The sequence below is a fragment of the Agelaius tricolor genome, unplaced genomic scaffold (genome assembly GCF_023055355.1).
Source record: "Agelaius tricolor isolate 1412-34295 unplaced genomic scaffold, bAgeTri1.0.p SCAF_24, whole genome shotgun sequence".
NCBI classification, from domain to species: Eukaryota; Metazoa; Chordata; class Aves; order Passeriformes; family Icteridae; genus Agelaius; species Agelaius tricolor.
Window position 1 is genome coordinate 10369679 of NW_027269284.1, and position 20510 is coordinate 10390188.

Here is a 20510-nt window from a genome sequence, read left to right on the forward strand (position 1 = left end):
TAGCACTTTATAAAGAACCCTTTGAGGGGTGTTTAATTCCTTCAGTAAAGTGTAAAAGCTTTGGAATTATAAATTGTTTTCAGTTCTTATAAAGGATGGGGGCCAAAAATGTTTCCTGTACTAGTTGTGTCTGATGCCATCTTAAAAAGGAGGACTTGCCCTTGCTTTGTTTTGGTTCAATTATGTTTTCTAAACATGTAAACTAGGCTGGGTTAATTGAGCTAGGAATTAGCCTAGTTCAAAGCCTTAATAGTTTCTAAAGTACTAAAGGAGGGAAATGACTTTGCAAAACCTTACAGTTGAACAGATGTTATCATTTCCCCAAGAGTACATATACTTAGTTGGTATTCTTGTAAAGAAATAGAAAGGTCAAGAGTAATTTGATTACATGGAACAGTGCTTCTTAATATTATCATGGTTCATTTGTGATTCACAGACTGTGTGTTGAAAACAATGTAGATCTTAAATTAATATTCTTTGTTCATTTTTAACTGTGCTGAGGAGACAACATATCAGTTAAAATCTTCTCTTATTGTCACTGCTGAAGCTTGTTTAAAATCAAATTTATATGCTATGAGTTTTCATGGAAAGGATGAATATATAATTCTACTTGAAAGAAATTTTTTAAAAAATTCTAACTTTGTCTGAATGTCCAAAATGAATGTTCTGAATCAATAGGCAGCACCTTAATTTCAGATGTACTTTCTCAGTGAAAGTCATATTTTCCAAGTTTTTGATTATTTGGTAGATGTGCTAATAATACCAAGTAATAATTTTAACATTAGCATCCTCATATACCTCTTACAAATAAAGCATTTTTGCTCATCTTGTTCCAGCAGCATTCTAAAATGGGAAAAACAGGATCCAGGAATAAACATAAGTTAGATATTCTGAAGAAATCTTTACAGGACAAAATTTTAATTTATGAAGACTCAGTGAAAGGTGAAAATTTGAGTAGGGTAAGTACAGTCTTTTCTGGACTGAGGTCAAAACTTAGATCTTTAGTAATTCAAGACAGTATTCTATCAATGTAAGAACCAGAGGAAAAAGGTGTAAGGTATAGTGGCATGATGCATCTCCCTACTATTGCCTGCCTTTATCAAGATGTTGCATTTCACACTTAATAGTTTTTCCTTTTTAATTTTTGCATCCTAGTTACAGAACTGGTTTCATGTCTCACTCTTTTTTCTTCCAATGGTTCTGGGGCTTGGTGTGTGCAAGATTGCAAGGCTCCCCTCGATCCTGTGGTTTTATAGGAACACTTTCAAAACATGGAAGGTGCTTCAATGCATGCTTCAGCTCAGCAGCATTTATTTCCTGGACATCTGCTAATGCTGCTGAAAATCCAAAAATGGATTCTTAGATCCAAAAGCTTTTTGGGTAGGGTCTGAGTTTATTTATACAGAACTAATTGAAAGGAGGTCTTGATTCTGGTGGGTACCTTTTAAAAACACACAGCCCCAGTCTAAAGTTAATCCTTGAGAAATGAGTGGGGCCAACCTTAATATGGGATTTTGAAGGCTTTTTACTGCCCTGCTAGTAGATGTTGCAAGAGATCTTTCACATGTGTATGATATGGATAATATCAGGTTTGCATGTCAGGACAACATTGCAATGATAAGTTTGTTAAACACAGGTGGTGCACAGCTGTAGAAACTATGCATGACAAGCAGGTGTTGTTGGCAATTAAAATTGGTAGATAAAAAAATAGTGCTTGGGCAAGACTGCAACAAGAAGGCAAGTATGTTCTAGCACTCTTCAAGAGTTTAATAACTGTGGTCTGAGAATGTTCTAATCCTTTAACAGAGGCATTGTAATTTTGACTTCAATACCTAATGCCCTGATCTTCAAAATTTGGGTGGTTTTGGTACTCTTCCTTGAATGTACATCAGATTAAGGGCTAAGCTTTAGAAGCAAAAAAGTACTGAATACTTATTTAGTTAATGTAAGGCAGTAAATGCTTATTAGAATCTAAAAATTAGTAAATTTTTATTAGAACCTTCTTTTAAAATTGGAAATTTAGCTTCTCTAAACCTCCTTGCTCCAGTTTTATATGCACCATCTGGCATAGCTGTTGTCATTCTAATTGTATGGCTGGTTTCAGAGCTGGCAAGAGTCAGAAAGAAACTGATGTGGCTGGGGGTAGATAGCAATACCAGTTGAGTGATGCAGCATTTTGGTTAAGTGGAGTTCATTTGCTGTATAATGTTGAAGGTGTTTCACCACCCTCGTTGTAAAATTCTGTTAAATATTTCTTCCTATGTTAAAATATTTATATAAATCGTATAATTTAAAGTATGCATTAATAAATATGTTTAAAAGATTAAATATTTCTAACTGTTCTAAAACACCAAGTAGTGGAGTTGGAGCTCTCAGGGCTGCATGTGCTTTCTGTGTCTTTTCTCTCTGACAATCCAGCTCTCTGGGCCCAAGTGAATGGTACAGGGGCAGAGAATACAAACTAACTGGTAATTGTTTACTGTAGTCTTTTGAAGATTCAGCTACCTAAATGTTAGATATGCAGTGTAGCCACCAGTGTCTAACCTAGACATCCACCTTACATGTCAGTGGAAATCCATATTTTAGGATAGGAAGCCTACTGAGAAGTATCTTTTCTTTGAGTATGAAGGGAGCTTAGAGTGACAAGCTGAGATGGAAGCACCCAAAGAAGGTTAAGGCAGCTGGCTGCCATAGACATTGTCCCACAGAAGAGCAGTCACAGTGCAGTGTCCTTGGCTCTCAGAGTCACAGCATGCAGAGCTCATGCATTGGATTGTGTGCCTGCACATGCTGCACTTGCCTTTCACCCTTCAATAGTTTCTGGGGATGTTCCATCAAATGTGTGGCAGCAACACAGTTAGTGAGTTAAATCTCTTTGATTTTATGCTGTTTGATGTTGATCCAATCCAGTTCTAATCTTATTTGAAATCCATTGCCAATAGACTTTTGATTTACAGTTTAACTCTGTTTTATATAAGAAGATTTTTCGTTATTTGCTCAAAGAATAGTTGAATGTCATCAGTCAGCATTAACTGACACTTGCCAATTTGAAACTAAATACAGTCTTTCTATAAGTTCCATGGTTTTTTCTAAGCAAAAGGGCATATTTTATCTTTCCATTTAACCATAGATTTGTGTTTCTAGCTTTTAATTTTATCATAATAAAAATTATATTGATCCTCTGTTTTGGGTTAGCATTTAATATTTCAGTTTTGACTACCCAAAAAGAAAGCCTGATCTCTTTAAAGTATTTGACTGTACTGTAGTTTTTTTGATTACAGTAAGAACTTGGAATTGAAGGTTAAAAGCTTTTCTTGAAACAGTATATTACATTATAAGATAACAGCACTGATTTCTTTGCTGTCATAATCCTGCTTGTTAATTACAGAGTACTAAAATCATAAGTGTGCATGTAAGAGTTTCTGTTAATCTATATTTTGTGTTTTGGTTTGTTTTTTTTTTTTTTAGATTAAGTATGAGTTGCAGCTTGAAAAAGAGTGTCACCTGCACAATCTGGAAAATAAACTTGGAGAGTATAGTGCTTCTTTAGCCTTTCAAAAGACTGTTAAAAAATCCAAAATGCTGGAGCTGTATACTGCTATCATAAATGTGCAAGCTTTGCTCTTTGAACAACTGAACACATCAAAAACCCTGTCAAAACTGGAATGTATTCAAATTTTAGAAGCACATAATCCTGTAAGTAATGTAGTTGTTAAAAGAAAAAATCCTTTTAGGAAACAGCCACCATTAGAGTATCTTTGATTTAGCTGTTGGTTTGCAGCTTCTGGTGGCCCAGACTTCAATTTCTGTGAGTATGTACACTTCAATGCATTCAGTAAAAGACATGTAGAGAAGGGGAGCCAAGGAAGGTTGTGTATTATTGTTTTTATTTTTGTTACAGTTGCATGCAGGCAGAAAGGGAATTATTTTGGTGGCTACTTAGTATTTTATTGATTGAAAGAAAGAGAGTTGAGAAGTGATTTGGACTCATGACAGAAGAGTAAATTGTTGTGTCTATCTTAGAGTTATTCATGTTGTAATGCTGTCCATATGCTAAATCCATAACCACACGATATGCTTCAATTGTCAAGTTTTTAGAGATTACCTACACAGCCTCCTACCTGTGTCACTCCAGGCACACTCATGCAGTTTAAATAGCAGAAAATCTGGGAAAACCTCTTCCCTTCACCATAGTTATTACATATTTGATATCTGCCAATTTTCTAATCCTTTTTTAATACTTCAGTGCTCCGTTTTCACAAGGACTTCTTTTTCTGCATCTGCTATTTGAAGCCATCCAAGTGAGGCTTGGGGAGAGCACTGGAGTAGAACAAACAAAATGGGTTTTTGAGAAAAACCTCTTTGCTAGAGGGCATCATTAGACAGCTACTGCTGTGAAAATTCCTTGTTAAATTTTAATGTGGTCATCTCTACAGAGTTTTTCAGAGAGTGGCAGTTAGAATGCTTATATGTCTCCAGTTTTTCTTGAATTTGTATTAGAGCTGTAGGAAATAGTGAAAGTTTAATGTAGGAAGGGTGTTTTTTGCCTTTTACGCCTTAAGTGTGAGGGGGCTTTTCAGAGAAGTTGCTTTTACCTTCTCTGTTCTTGAGCAGGTGAAGAAAAAGATTGAAGAAGGGGCAGAATTTAGACCTAGAATAGCTAACACTGGGTTAAATACAGCTGGTGAGGCAGAGGAATGGATTAAAATTCAGCATTTTCTCCAATGTACAGGTTAAGAAGTGGGGCTTTGAGATAGTAAGCAATGTAAAAGTTGAGGTGAGACAACAATGACATTGGAAATGGGAATATGGAGCCTTCTTTTCGGTGTCTGGTTTGACTTTTTGATCAAAGTTAGATTTTTAGCATGGAGGATCCAGTCCCCTGAAGACTTTGGATTTTAACCTTTTGATTTTCTGAGCATTTTATTTTAACCCTGACTTTAGCAGACTAATTATGAATTACTGCCTTTTAAATCCCTTTGATATTAGCTGTAAATTTGGTATAAATAAAATTAGTTAGTCTGAGTTTCTCGAGCTGTTTCAGTGGGTTTATGCAGCTCACAAGTGAATTTGAATGGTTCCTTAGTTTTGATCTCAGCCATGCTGACAGTCTAGTTGCTGGTGGTCCTCTATTGTGGAAGGTTTCAGAGAGCATTGACTTTTTACACAACAAAAATTGAGTCATAGCTTTCCTCATTGTTCTGATATTCATAATGTGCCAGTCATGTTTACTGAAGCTGTGCAAGGAATTGAAAAGTGTAATGACTGCAAGTGGCTGGGTAGAATAAGAAATGAATAAAGTAATATCAGAAAATCTGATACCATCATCTTTTTTCTTCACTCCAAATGAAATTCTTTCAAGTTATAATTTAACTTCTTATCATGCATTTTCAACCTCTAGGAGATTGAAGAACTTGAAAAGAAGCTGGAGTATGAGATGTTGCATAAGGAGTCAGTGCAGCAGCATCTAATGAGTAGGCAGAGGTGGATTCTGGATGGTTTGGGACTCTCAAATGAAGCTGTGGACACGAATGCAGAAAGACATGTGACAGTTCTGTTAAGACAGGCCATGAATAAATGTAGACAATTTATAAACCTGTACCAGCAAAGGTAAGTTCTTTGGGCTCAGGTTTTACTGCAGTTCTTATGGACTCTGGAGAAGCAGCAGGAGCAATGTTCTGCTTTACTGGGGAGGGACCATACATCTATATTGGATCTCTGCCTTCTTGTGCTGTGGCCCAGAGCATAACTGAGGAGTTGGGAATATTTCATGAGAAACATGAAATAATAATAACTTAGTAGTGTATAAATGGTGCTGTGTGTTGCGTGGCAGTCACCATTTTTTTTACAGGGATAGTGGAAAAATAATGATACTCCTTAGCATTAAGGAGGAAAATAATTTTATTCCTATTGCTTTGTCTCCCAGGAAGATAAGGAGGGACTTCAGAGCAGCAAGATCTGCTGGGGCCAGAGGAAATAGCTGAAACAATTTAAATTGAATTTCCATCTCCATTGTTGTACTGTAGACTGAATTCCCTGGCACACAATTATTTTTGATGAGATGTATAAACTCCTCTTCAATTTCAATTTTCCCTGGCCAGTTTTTAAGTAAAGATATCAGTGACAAATAAAATGCCTCTTGGGAGGTATATAGAAATATCTGTCTTGTCATAATGGCTGCCTAGCAAAAATGGGTGATAATTTGCAAAATTGCAGCCTATTGTGTTACTTTTATTAGGGTTACAGGAGGTAGAAATGACATTTCAATGTGTACTGCACAGTATTAAAAGCCTAACACATTTCAAGCTGTGTGTAATGTCCTCAAAGTGTGTTGCTTTCCATTAGAAAGTGGTTTTCCATAAAACCATTGATATATTAAAAATGGCTGTGATAGTGGTAAGTCTGTTTTAATTCTGGAGCCCTGCTTGGTTGAGATTAACAACTTTCCTGTTGCAGAAGTCAAGTCAGTAGAGGATCAGACAAATCTCTGCACCAGTATCCACAAGCTGGTAACCTATCAGGGAAACCTGCAAAGAAACTGCAACTAGGCTTCACTTGAGAACTTACTGGAAGGAACAAGTTTTGTACTTGTACAGTACAGTATGTACTTGTATGTACAGTATGTACTTGTATGTACAGTAACATAGTACATTGCAGGATTTGTACGTGATGCCATCATGTTTTGGTCTAGAAAAGAAAAATAATCACCAGCAATGAGGAAGTTTACTGTCTAATGTCGTATTTCAGCTACAAAAAGATCCACAACTTGCCTTAAAGTGCAGTGAAACTTAAAAAGGAGAGAAGAGGATGGGAACAGGTTGAATCACATTGCTTTGGAGTGTTTCCAGGTTTGAATTGTGTGCAATAGCATAGCCTTAGATTCTGGTGTTTGCTTGGAGGTTCAGGGAAGCAGGGAAGAGAATTTGGCATGTTTTAGAAGTTAGGCTGCTCCCAGCAGATTTGCTGACAGGCAGATATGCTTCCTGAATGGGTGACCTTCCAATTTTGTTTCCTATAATACAGTCATTGCACCTGGGAAGATTTCAATGTTAATTCTGTCTTTCACTTCAGCTTGAGAGATGAGCAATGGAATTGCGTGGTGCTTGAAGATCTCCTGGAAAATATAGAAACGAATGCATTTTTGGCAATTTATAGTCAGGTAAGCATGAAATTGAACAAAGTTCCAAGTTTAAATTACAGCTGTATCTGGATATACCTTTTCTCCTTTTTTGGGAACCATTAGATGTATTTAGAGTTACTCTCTGCTAGTAGTTGCTACCAGTTTGCAGCCTACACTGTCAGTCACTTCAGCTAATTCTGAGCTACTTTCAGCCTTTTGAATTTTACTGAGTTATACTTCTTTATTCATTTACAAGTCTTCTCAGGGTTTGTCCTCTTGCATTTCCTTCTGTGGAGAGCTGAAGTGCCTGATTTTTCTGGTTAGCAGACAGATTTGCATTCAATAGGTTTCAGAATTAAATGATAGCGGGACTGCTAGTTGAATTTTCTAGTATCATTACTCATACTTGTTTTCAAAGCTGGTTTAAAGGTCCTGAGAACATTTAGCCAAAGAGAGCAGAATAGGTCTCAGAGATCTGTCATGTTTATTCTCACCTAATATTGCATTTTGTAAGTTTAGAGAAGAACGTTGTTTAAAGACCAGAAGTACAAGACAGTACTATAGCAATTACACTTAGGTGTCTGTATTAAGATTTACACTCTTATTTGCATTCCTCTCCAAAAAAGAATCAAATAATTTCTTTCACTAAGTAGCCTGAGCAAACATCTCTTTGGTGTTCAACTTTGGTGCCCAGTCAGGCTGAAAACATTTTAAGAACTGTATGAATTTACTAATCTCTCATCAGTCTTAGGATTTTGTCTTGTTAAGTCTGTGTGATCTCAGTGGTTTCCTTGTAAAATTTATACCAACACTAAAGAGACCAGAAAACTTTGGAAAGTGTTATCTTACCTTTTGGAGAGAATTCTCTGCTTGAAGGACAATTATGGAGAAAAGAAGTTGATTGATTTCTTTATTTTGTGTGGCTGTCTAAATTTGGCTTAAGACTGCTTTGCCGGTGATGCTTTGTTTCTTTCAAAGAGGATTCAGGGATTATCCAGGGATCTCCTAGGTGAATTCACTCCTCTGAAAAGTTGTCATACAGAAAAGGAGGCAAACATTTGCTGTGACTTTTTGAAACTACTGTGGACAAAGAACCTGGCTGTCTTCCTGGGACCTTGTGGGGTTTTATGTGACATGGGCTTTGTAGTCATCTCCTCCATCAGCACTTACAGGGGGGTCTGCAGAGTGCTGATAACTCAGCTGCCATGAGTCATCATCTTTGGCATGTCTTACCTAACTTCAGCTACCTGAGTTACATGTATGGCTTGAATAGACAACAGCAGCTTTTTTTTCTGGCATTCTTTGATACATTTAACTTGCTTTCATTTGCCTTACTCTTTTCTTTCCATGTGGTCCTCAATATATTGTAGACTTTTCATATTTGATGCACACAAGGGATCTGCAGAAAGACCCTGGGCACACTGTATATTTATGACAAAAGAGCAGAAAATAGCAATGGAAATTTCATGTTTGGAGTGGGGCAGGAGATAGGGCTTGGGTGAGTGTCTATGGAACAGCTAAATTTGAACTCAGTCTATTTGAACGTTGTATGAATGTGCTTTACTACTGACCTTTGGGCAAGAAATAGGCAGGATGTTTGGAAATAAAAAAATATTACCAAAAGAAAAGCAGGTGTTTTCCTTCACCTCTTAACAAGTGTTACAAGCTGTTCTCTGAGCTTATCACAGAATCTGATGTTACGAGAAGCTGAACAATGAAGTGATCTACCATGACAATGTGTCAAGTTTTTCAAGACTGTTTTTCCCTCCATAATTTTACAGACCAAGGAATGCCATATTGCTTCCTTGCTATCTTGAAATTATTTCCTTATAGTAGTAGAATCCATAAATTAAGCCTTACATGTTAGAATGTAATTGTCTTGTGATTTTTCAAACCAAAAGGCATCAAGTACATGCCCTAAGCAAATATGCCAAGATCAACTGGTTATTTAGCATTTACATTGCCAAAATACTAAATGAAATGGACAACTATATATACATGGTCCACTGTGGGTACAAACAGTGAACATGGAAGTGTGAGCACTTGATGCCAAAATTGTCACTACTAAAATAATCTTCAGTAATATTTTTTATTTCCATAATGTTTATTTATTTAGTAACAGTAACTAAGGTTGGCTACCATTAATTTTCAATGCTGAATTTATCTTTCTTCTACTCATTTATCCTCTAGGAGCTCTGTCTGGCAGGTTATTTAGCTAAACTGACGAGGGTGCCAGTGGGGGTGTTGCACAGGGTCCTGAACTTGTTGCTGCCCTCCAGCTCACAAAGTGAGGTTCTTTCTGTCCTTGATTCCATCAGTAAATATTCAGATGGTGCTGTTGAACATGACAGTAATGCAGATGAGTCTGGCAGCTGTAAGAAAAGGTAGGTGTGATGTTTTCTGGTAGACCACTACAAAACAAGATTGATGTTTATTGGAGCAGTGGCCGGTGAAAAGTGAAACGCCCAGGCTAGATAAGTGTCCAGCCAACCTCCAGCCAGTCAGGCACTTCCCCAACCCGGAGTCAGGGCTTTGTGCCCAAGGCGATGTCAAGCCTTGCGGACGTGTGGCCGCAGTAAAGAGCTCCGAAGTCGCAGGATGAAATGAAGAGGCGACCCTCAGTTTCTTCGGGGGGGCGGTTTTATTGGTAGGGAAACGTGCAGGTTCGGTGGAAGAAGCTGAGAGCCCCGAGGCAGGGAAAAAGCCTCGGTTTTACAGAGGGTGGGAGGGGTGAAAGATAGCAAATCAGAGAGGGATACATTAAGGATTGGCATGATCGGGGAACCCATCAAACACAGTTGCGGGAGGGACCCTGGCCCCTAACCCAATCACTCGACACCCTGGCCCGAACTCTCTAGAAAAAGAGGCAGGGGTGTCGAGTGACAGGCAGGCCGCCAGGGGTGGGGAACAAGAAAGATACATTTGGTAACCAAGACAACTGGGGAGGGGTTTTGGGGATTGACACAAACTGGTAACAGGGCAGGACTTTCTGAGAGAACAATGGAGGGAAAACTGAACAAGCATAAAACACACCACAACAGTTTATGATGTGTATATCTGGTGGACAATGAGATTTACAGCTATAGGAAAAAATCACAGGTGCATAAATTTCCTTTTGAACTATTTTTCTGGGGTAAAAATACTTTAAAACTGCTACCTTATTTTGTGAAATCTTTTAACTATAATAAATTTATTAATAAAAAGTTAATTTTATAAGTTCATGAATTAAACAGTTATTTCACAGATTTATAAATCCTGTTCTGATAATTTTCTTTCTGTTGCCTGAATTGGAGTTTGTTAAAATATTTTCTTTCCACTTTTTTTAGTAATGTTCATGACACAGTGGGTTTTAGGTGTCTATAGCTCTTAAAGATGTAAAGGAGATCCTCCTTCCTAATAGTGAAAGTTATTGCAGATAACCAGTAATTAACTACAAAGGGACAGACAACCTTGCAGATGTCTGTCCCTTTGTAGCTAATTACTGAAGTTCCAAGTGGCCACTGAGTTTCCCTTTTCTCACAGAGACTGGTAGACTCTCAGGGCCTTTGTCACTCCCCTTTAGCCCCATTAACATGAACTGAAATCTGTGCAGTAGCACCAAGGGATGCTCAGGACCTGCTCTCCCAACTCCCTGCCATGACCTGGGCAGGAGACAAAAGCAGATGTTGTGGCACTGAGCCCAGTCTTTGGCAGATGTGGGTTCTCAAGGAGCAGATAAGTCCTTGGTACCATGCCCTGAGGTCTGATCTTAACTGATTTAAATGATTTGTGGCTGGGCAGCAAAAGAACTTGAACACTCTGACTGCATTTGTGCTGTTGCTGTCATGGGTTTGGTAGCTAAAGTCAGAGAGGGAAGAAAAATGTGTATATTTGGGTATTTGCTGCTGGGAATTTTTCTTTCCTGCTCCTTCAGGAAGAGCCAAGAGTTGTGGCAAGCACTGGAGAACAAAATAAGGCAAGATCTGATAAACAGAAGTTTAGAAAAGATCCCTTCTCTAAACAAGAGAAAAGACAGGTAAGGAGAAAACCAGAACAAACATACCTGGGTTTTTTTTTGTTTATAGTTTATTTAATGTCCCAAGATTCTTCTTACAGCTCTTAGAAATCAGAAAATTAGTTCATAAGTAGGCATTTTCTAACACTGCTCTATCTAGGGATTATGTTTCCTACAGCATATTTACACATAATAAGCAATATAGTAAATACCTAAAAAGATTTTTCAGTACATATCCACAAAATTTTCACATTTTTCACATACATTGCTCATCTTCCCTATATTTATTTATTATAAGGTTGCCTTTCCTTTTGCAACTTCGTATCTCAGAAAATGATACATGAATTATGGGAATTAGAATGAAAACTACAATTCTCTCTGTTGAAATATGATTTTCTTTAGCTTCCAAAGTCACCACTTCTGTGGCAAGGTATGATAGAGGATATTGTGCGTTTTTTGCCTCAGTTTTCACTTTTCAACTCAATTTTTCTCATTAATGTAGTTTGATAAAGAAGAAGCAACTTGCTGTCTTGGAAAAAGCAGCGTTCATTCATCTGGGATGTTCACCTGCACACCCTCCTGTGGAACAGCCTGACCCACCAGTTCCTCTGAACTCTGCAGCTGCTGAAGCCATAGAGCTGTTAGACACAGGGGAGAAGATACTCTTGTTCCGTGAGCCAAGTGATCCAAAACTTGCTTTGCATAATTTTCCAAGAAAAAAGAAAAAGAACTTTCTTAATTCTAAAAAGGCTGCTCGTGCAAACGTGGACTCACAAGAGCAACTTCCATTTAGAGTATCAATTAGGGAAGAGGAAGTAATTTCAAATTCAGTAAAATGATGAAGGATGAAGTGTATGGTTCAAAAAACGTGTGTTGTGTTAATCTGATTTGTCTGATATTGGAAATAGATGTAATTTTAGAATGGCACAGTTGGTGATGTGCATCTTGCATTTTTTAATTCTTGTCAGTGCTTTGTTGCACTAGGTAAAGATGGGTATTCTATGATGCACATTCTGGCAGGCAGGACTCTGTGTTCCTTCACTACATTTTGGTCATTTTTGCACTGATTTTATCATAGTTGTATTTTCATAATTTATACAGAAAGGTTATTTATTGTTTATAGTAGGTACTGATTTACTATTTTTGTATTTATATTTTTGTGGTAAGCTGCAGTATAGCAGATGACATGAAGAGATGTAGTAGATGAACCACGTGTCCTCTCTTCTCTGATTTTGTTATTCTAGTTAATGTACTGTTTAACACTGTGTTCCTAATAGGCTTTGCATGTTACTTCTGCAGTCTGTGTTCTGCAATGACAGCTGATAGTCCACATCTTTAGCATATACTTGTGTACTGAGCCTTACATTCTGGAGTAACTTCAGCGTTTCTCTGTTTTAAACTTAATTCAGTTGAACTGTGAGTGTGGCTACAGTTCCAGACTGTTACATATTTACAACCTGTTGCAGTCTTTTCCTTGGTGAAGCAGTGTCATCACATTTGCTCGGTAGAAAAATGTAAATGGACATGTAATTGTTTCAGAAGCTCTTTTGATTGCAATGCTGCCAATTTTCACAATGTTAGATATTTTTGAAGTTCTTATTCCTGAATTTCTCTAAATTGATGAGAATATAATTTTATACTTCAGAAAGAGTTAATTTTTAAACCTGTTTGGTTGACTCTAAGAGTCCTATAAATATGAATCCAAAAAAGAGGAAGAGGAAAAGCTAATTAAAATAACCACATGTAATTATTAATATCTTATATTATTCAAGCCTGTTTTGAGGGTGTTGTAACTGTATTTGAATGCTGTGCTCTGAGGCCACTGTGATCATATCTTTTCTATTATTTCTTGTACAGATCTTCAGTGCCTTTTTATTAATAGGGTGCCATATTATTTGAAAATTAAAATGTTATAATATACATGTATCTACGGTTGGCATTTTTTTTTCCCACTTCTCTGACAAGTTTCAATATTCGTTCCACAGAAGACAATTAGTGTTTCCTATCACTACTAGCATTAGAAAATGAATGCAATAATTAGACCGACAGTCCTAATTATTATTTGATTGCATTCTTCAGTCTTTTCATGGAAGTATTTGCTATCACAGGAAGTGAAGTCTGTGAGGGTTGTGGGAGTTCAGAGCTGCTGTTTTAACTGTGTCTGGTATTTCATCCCCAAGGCAGGAGTGGGTAAAGAGAAGGTTCTGTCCTGCCTTGGAAGTGGGCCAGAGCTGTACAGGAGGAGCCTCAGGTGTTTCAGGAAGAGGCAAAAAGCAATTGCCCTGAGGCAAGAAAGCAATTGGAAAACTTGGAGGGCTCATGGCTGCAAGGAGCACTTGAAGGCTGAAGTACCTTCTTGAATGTCAGCCCCTTCAGGATGTCCTTGCAAGCCCAGGCTCTTCACTGTTACAATATAAGAGTGAAATGACATTAACTCATCACAGATATGACATGGAGGCCAATAGCTCTACTAGGTTACAATAATAAAATGCAACATCTGAATATTGATTACGATATCAATTTATTATCCTTAATAGATAATTCCTGTGTCTAGCAATAGAAAGCTGATTTGTAAGTCTCTCACACCTCATTACAAATTTGAAGCAGTTCAGTGACTGTAACGTTGTAGCAGGGAAAGTCACTCCCTGCTATGAGTCACTCTCATATCATGCAATACCTATTCAAGGAAACATCCAGATCTTGACATCTCTTGTGCCTTGTGAGAGAGTACTAACTAGGAAATAGCCCACTTCAGTGAAGAGTTGGCTTGCATTCAGCTTTGAGTCACTCAAGAGGACAGAGGGCCAGCTGTTGATTGTGCAGCTTTGTGTGTGTGCCATAGGTATTGCCATCCTTATTTCACGGCTGAAGTCTCCCAAAGAATGTGTGTTCTGGATAAGCCGTTCAAATTCATCCCACTTCATTTCACAGTCATCAATGCAAGAAGTAATAGAAGGCCAACTTCTTCAGTGTTTGAAACATTGTCCAAATCAATTGTGTTCCCCTGGAAGTTCATTGCTTCTTCTGGTGCCCTTGACAGTTCCCTGTGTACTCCCATATCCATTGCACTGTTGTCTTCCCTCAACGTGGAGCCATTGCACAAGGAGCCAAAACATACAAAGAACAAGCAAAAGTAACTGTCCTTGGTCAATGATTTCATCCATACAGCAAATAACAACTTACTGGCAATGGTAAATTTTATTGAAGAAATTTTTCTCTATACTAGGCTAATAAACTGTAACTTTGTTATGATTTTTTCAACATGTGCTTCAGTAATGTCAGCTTGCAGCTAACAGCCCTTGTGCCCGGGGTTCAGGATTTTCAGGAGGCTTAGTTATGCCCAGGCTCTTCAGCATTAGCAACAATCCACTGTTCTGTTCACCTTGCTGTATTTTTGGCTTGGGATACCTGGATAGTGGATTAGCATGGAATATGTATTCCCCACCCTGTCAAGGTTTTATTTAAAAAAATACATTTTGAAGGTTGGTGTTTTTTAATAAAAAGGATCCCACATGATGAAAAATATTTCAGGAAATATGTACTAAAAATGTCCTGTAGTGATTGAGATGAAAATACTTCTGTGAAACAAGTGGGTTGAAATTTCTTATCATAAACTTATATTAAATCTCTTTAACCTTGGTATTGCATATTAATTTATTATGAAGTAGAGTACATGTGCTAGGCCTAAGGAAGAATAATTCATAACAAGAGTGAATAACTGGACATTCTGGAAGAGACTATCTGTGTCAAAGTCAATCTGTTGTAAACAAAAGTGAGAATACCTTTATGGACCTGGCACTTCACTACAAAAAAATGTAAGTGGAAGTACAGGGATTGACACTTTAGTGGAAATAATTGTTATATTTAATAGGTAACTTCTATCTTCACTGATTACTGTAACTGTTTCAGGTTTAGATGAATTTTTAAACTGATAATGTCTCTTTAATAAGGTCAGTTCTACAAAGTACTTACCTGCCTTATTTGAACCTGGGGAACTCACGCTGCTTTCTTTCATTATCTGGTATTTACCCAGCTGCTATTTTAACACCTTCATTTCTTCTGGGGAATGTTAAGTTTTTATGCTGTTACCTTTGTACAGCCCAGTGCCAATAATTACACTGCCTTTTGTCAACAGCTCCAGCTTCCCAGGAGACCGACAGTGGGATTGGCAAAGCATCAAATGCCAGGTTCACTCATCTGTTGCCCCGTGCTGTGCTTATGTAGCTGGTGCAGCCTTAGGGGTACCAGCATAAAGCTTGTTTTCCTTGCTGAGTTGTGAAGCTGGGCTGTCACAGGCTGTTGAGAGCTGTGTGAGTTCATATGAATAGCAATGCTGTGCGAGTGATGAACATTGTCCTTCTAGCTGAGTGCTCCAGGTAGTATCCAGCCTTTTCCACAGTCTGCTTCTCCACTCAAGGTCTCTTGTAAAAATGACTGGCAAAGGCCACCAGCTCAGGTCTTTAGTACTGTCTTCCTACTTCTTTTCTTGTTATTCACAGGGATCAAGGCAGGGAAAGTCAGTCAGATTCCACCCTTGTGAAAGGGTGTACAGCAGGCTCACTGTTTGCCTTTGTGGTGCAGACAAACTGTGACCTAAATTTAATCTCATTAATATGTTCCATGAGAACTGGTACTGTCCACCTCTGTATTTGAGCAGTCTTGTTATCTAAAACCACTAGTTACTTTTCTCACCTCAGCTGTCATAGAGATCAAAACCAGTTTTCTCCAAGGTTCAGAGATTCTTCTGGAGACCAGAAAACATACTTGCAGGGAACTGAATTTTGAAGAAGTCAGCATTGTTGGAGCATCTTCTTCAATTATGCCAGAAAAGTTATCTCAAAAAAGAGGCTATGTATTTTCAACCACTTTTGTTTGAAAAAAGATGACTGAATAAGAAAATAAATTAAAACCTGGAGGTGGCATGTATCATTCCAAGACATAATTGCACTCAGAACTTGGCCGATTTGAGCATTGCTGATGGAATTTAGTTCTTGATACTGTGTAGTTGAGAAGGACAGCTGGTTACAATGTGTGAATGGTTTTATAGTTACTCAGCTGCACAAAGATATCCCTATGTAGTGTTGTTCCAAAAGAAGTAAAATATTTCTGTGCAGCAGCTAGTGAAGTCTGTAGCTTTCTAGAAACTCTTGTGTGTTCCCAGCTGAAGAAGGTAATCCTTGGGGATGTGTTTGGTTTTGTTTTTGGGTTTCTTTAATGAGGTCTATGAGACAGTATATAAATGTAGGTTTACTTTGCAGTCTCTGAAAAGTCTGAGCTGTGTCAGTGCTAAGTTGCTTATACACACTGGGTTTTATCTTTGGTGTCTGCAAACCCAAAGAGTCATTCTGTGTCATCTCTGCTCAGAAAGTGCCCAGGATGAAGTGATTCCCTACAGATCAGCTCCTACCTTGCCCTCTGGAGTCTCTGAGTTTTTGGCTGGAGTTGTGACAGTTTGTCATATGTACTGGGATCCAAAAACCTAAGAAAATCTCTGGGCTTTTTTGTCAACTTCATTCAGTTTTAGTTTTCTGTCATGAGAGGGTTAAACAAGAAGCCTGTGTGAATTCCAGTAGTGGATGAATAAAGATCTGGGAACTGAGGCCCTGATGCACTTCATTTCACTTGTAAATAGAACAAGTGAAAAATCCTACCAGTAGTGGAATAAGGCAGTTTGCAGCCAGCTGTTGAATATGCAGCATGGCCCTTCATGGAAATTCACTCCCAAATAGCAGTGCAGTGGTGGAAAAGGGATTTATGAGCTGTCTTCTCCAAAGCATGCATAGAAAAGCTGTAGGGTCAGCAGATTTCCTCTGGGTTTTTGATGCAAAGCAGTAAGCTGTAGCACTAATGGTGCATGTGCTGAAAAAGATCTTTGAATGCATCTTGTATGTCGCTTTTAAGAGTAAAGTTAATTTCTTATACCAAGCCCAGACTGTGGAAGTAATACAATGAGGTTATGAAATTACTTTGTTCTGAGGGCAACTGTATTGCTGCTTTTGTGTCTGTGTTTGAGAGGTTTTCTTCCTAATTGAAGTGTATGAAGAGGGCACTTCATTTGGAAGTAATATTTGCCAAGGACATGTGATAAGAAAATTATGATATGAAAAACCCTATAAATTTTGGGGAGAAAAAAACTCCTGCAGAAATGACTGCAGGAGTCATTTCCAAAAATGGAGGGCACCTCCCAAAAATTGGAGGGCATCTTCCAGGCTCCTCCAATTTTTACATATATGAATAGTTCCTTAAATGTGATCCTATTTACATAAATAAGGATGTCAGGGTTTGGTTAATGCCACCCCTGCAGACAGTGATTCAGTGTCATGTACCTCTAGAGAGTAAATCAGAGTGGCACAAAATCCTGCTAGTATGATCTGGCTGTCAGAGCATGCTCTGGGCACAGGGTATGTGCTGCAATTTGTTTTCTTATATTTTGACCATCTAAATGTGTCTAATCAAAGCTAAAAATGTCTTTCCTCATAACTGAGAGACAGGTACAGGCCCCACCCTGGGATGGTCTCTCCTTCTCTTCGACCTTTTTGCTGTGTATGGCTTCTGCAAGGCACAGGAGCATTTTCATGGTGCACCTCAGAACCTTTTTGCAAAAGAGATTCTAAGTCCCAGACATCACGGTTAGGAGAGAGAACAACTATGTTTTATTAGACTAAGAAATACATTTGGGCAAAGCAGAGAAGCTTGACTGCTATTAAGTTGTTTTTCAAACAAAACCAGAACTTTTCAGCTCTTGGCAGTTGCTGTGGGAACAATTTCAAACAAATATGGTATTAGAACTGGTCAATGTTTATAATGAAGGAATGTCTTTAAAAACAAAACTCATTTAGCACACAATAAACAAAATGAAATAAAAACATTTAGGCTGGTTTGTTTTCACTTTTCCTCTTTTACTCAATTCTTTTAAATAACTGAAGATCTTTTTCCCTTTTTCCTGATTTTATTTAAAGAGGCAAAACATATTACAAAATGCTTGGATAAAAGAGTTGTTAGTTTTAAACCAGTATCTTCATGGCTAAATCCACAATCATGTCACCTTTTATTAGTACTAATAATAGGAGATGTATTTAGGAATCCAACATCCAAAATATGATCTTCTATGAGTTCTTCTCTAAAGATACCTACATTTCAGAAGCCTTGAACTGTTATTTTCCCAGTTATGTAAATATTAAATAGCAGTTATGTGCCAGTGGTCCCAAAGTATTCCAGTCTCAGTGGAACTACAGAGCTTAGTGTCTGATTGATCCTGAAGTGTCTTTGTCATCTAGAAATGAGGTGAGGCTGGCTCAGTGGAGGCTCTCCAGCTCTGTGCTGCTCCCAGAGCAGCATTTCATGTGTTAGCATTTGAGGGGCTGGGATGGCCAAGGGGTGGCTGACACAGATCACACTTGCTAGGGAAATCATAGATGTACATGTACTTTCTTAGTTAAGACTTGGGTTTTTTCTTTCTAATTCCTTCCTAATGAGTCATCAGGGCTTTACAAGGTGAGTGTTTTTAAGCCAGCTATTTTAATGTTTCATGCTCCAGAAACAGTCAGATATATATAAAACAGTCTTAGAAATCATGTGAAGATGCTACTTGATAGCCCTCTCCTGCCTGTATGAATGGGGGCACTCACTGTAAGCTTGAAAGCAGAGGGGTTCCTCCCCACCAGGTTGTTATGTTATTGCCAGAGAGGTAGCCTTTAAAATGTAAATCCTCCAAAATCCTTAGTGTAGTTGTCTGAAGTCTGAAAATCCAGTTGTTCAAGTGCCTTAATTTCAGTGGGCAGAGAAAGTGAGGCAGCACAGTCATCTGGGCTTTGCACTGGGCTTGTTCTGGACCCTTGGAGCAGTCAGTCTGAAGGGAAGATGAGTAACCCCTGTGCTCTTTACCTGCTGATGTTAAGCAACACTTTAGCCTATCACTTTATAAGCATCGTGACAAGATTTTTGAGTGAATGAAAGATTTCTGGCAAACAGTTGAATTTTGGCATTGTCACACTGAGAAATATGTTTTTTACGAAAGCATTTAACTTATTGCTGCCAGTTGTCATGCCCAACAGCTCTTGCTCCTCTTCCAGCTGCTGTGAGTGAGGACTGGGGCTGAGCCCTGGGGGAGTCAGGCACAGACACTTTACAGGAGACTGAAGGATATTAGGAGGCCAATATGCTCAGGATGCTGCCATGCTCAGCTGTAACTCACAGTGCTGGGAGAGTGTCACTGTCATATTTTCTGGAAAAATCCCTTCACTCAGGATTTTGCTCCTGGGAAGATGAGAGGCCTCAGAGAAAAGGGAAACAATAATTATCTGATTTGCTTCTCCTGTGTTTTGTTGCTTTGGAATGTGTTTGGACATTGTTTACCAAGAGGTGGTTGTTTCATTGATTTAATGTGAATTGTTTTGACTTAATGGCCAATCATGGCCAAGCTGTGCTGGGACTCTGAAAGGATCCACGAGTTTTCATTATCTTTTAGCTTTCTGTAAGTATCCTTTCTCTATTCTTTAGTATAGTTTAGTATAGTAATTTAGTAGTTTAGTATAGTAAAAAATATTCTTTAATATATTCTAGTGTCATAAAATAATAAATTACCTTCTAAGAACATGGAGTCAGATGCATCATTCCTCCCTTCATCTGGGAACTCCATAAATACAAGAGGAGAGAGTCTTGGTTTTATTGCTAGAGATTGTGTTAATCAAAATGAATACCAACAAATTTTTAGACTCATGACAGTTAATATCTACAGAGCCTGCGAAGCTATCTTGGAGATAGATTTGCCTGGGAGAGTGCATGGCTCTGTAGCTGAAAAGACACAAGAAATCTGCTCCCTCTGGTTGAGGATGATGCCATTGTGTGCAGGAACTGCTGCTGCCATGAGCTGAAATGCAAATAGTTACTCATATGCCATGCAATTGCATTATAGAAATTAATAGTTGATCCTATCTTCCATCACTCCCAACAAGAAATTTTATGGTTTTTTGGGGTTTTTTCCTTAGTTCTTCCTGATGCTTGAATTAAAAAAGCAGCAAGAATGTGGAGATGCTTGAATGTGGATGTGCTTGGTGAGACACTGGTGTTATATTACATGTCTGTGAAAGTTTCACTTGGAGCCAGATCTTGAGCACAGATCCACCAATGTTAACAGATGTCTCCTGACCCTTGAAGCTCTTTTGTTGATTCATACATTTCTGCTACATTGCTGGTTTTTAAAAAATTTCTTTCTGCTTTAGACTAATCATATAAATACAAGAAATAAATACATCTGTGCATACTTTGTGCATTTTAACTGGGAACAAATCCTTAAATCTGAAGTCCATGTCTGCTCTATTCATCCTTGCATACCCTCGCAGTGACTAGGGAATTTTCATTCCATTTGATTCCCACTACAGCTAAAATGCATAATTC

The 20510-nt window shown here is 38.1% G+C and overlaps 1 protein-coding gene across 4 annotated transcripts in view; it reads left to right on the forward strand.

Moving 5' to 3' along the window:
• The window catches only part of EVC2 (EvC ciliary complex subunit 2), a 60638-nt gene extending 47598 nt beyond the window's left edge, over nt 1-13040 (forward strand). For 2 of the 4 annotated variants that reach the window (XM_071447148.1, XM_071447150.1), the window contains exons 16-22: nt 837-959; nt 3469-3696; nt 5402-5610; nt 7024-7159; nt 9311-9504; nt 11034-11135; nt 11617-13040. In XM_071447148.1, coding sequence (XP_071303249.1) covers nt 837-959; nt 3469-3696; nt 5402-5610; nt 7024-7159; nt 9311-9504; nt 11034-11135; nt 11617-11953 — 1329 coding nt within the window. In that variant the 3' untranslated portion in view covers nt 11954-13040. The remainder of the gene's footprint in view (nt 1-836; nt 960-3468; nt 3697-5401; nt 5611-7023; nt 7160-9310; nt 9505-11033; nt 11136-11616) is intronic. The other 2 variants (XM_071447152.1, XM_071447149.1) reach the window with 2 other exon arrangements.
• The last annotated feature ends 7470 nt before the right edge of the window (nt 13041-20510 follow it).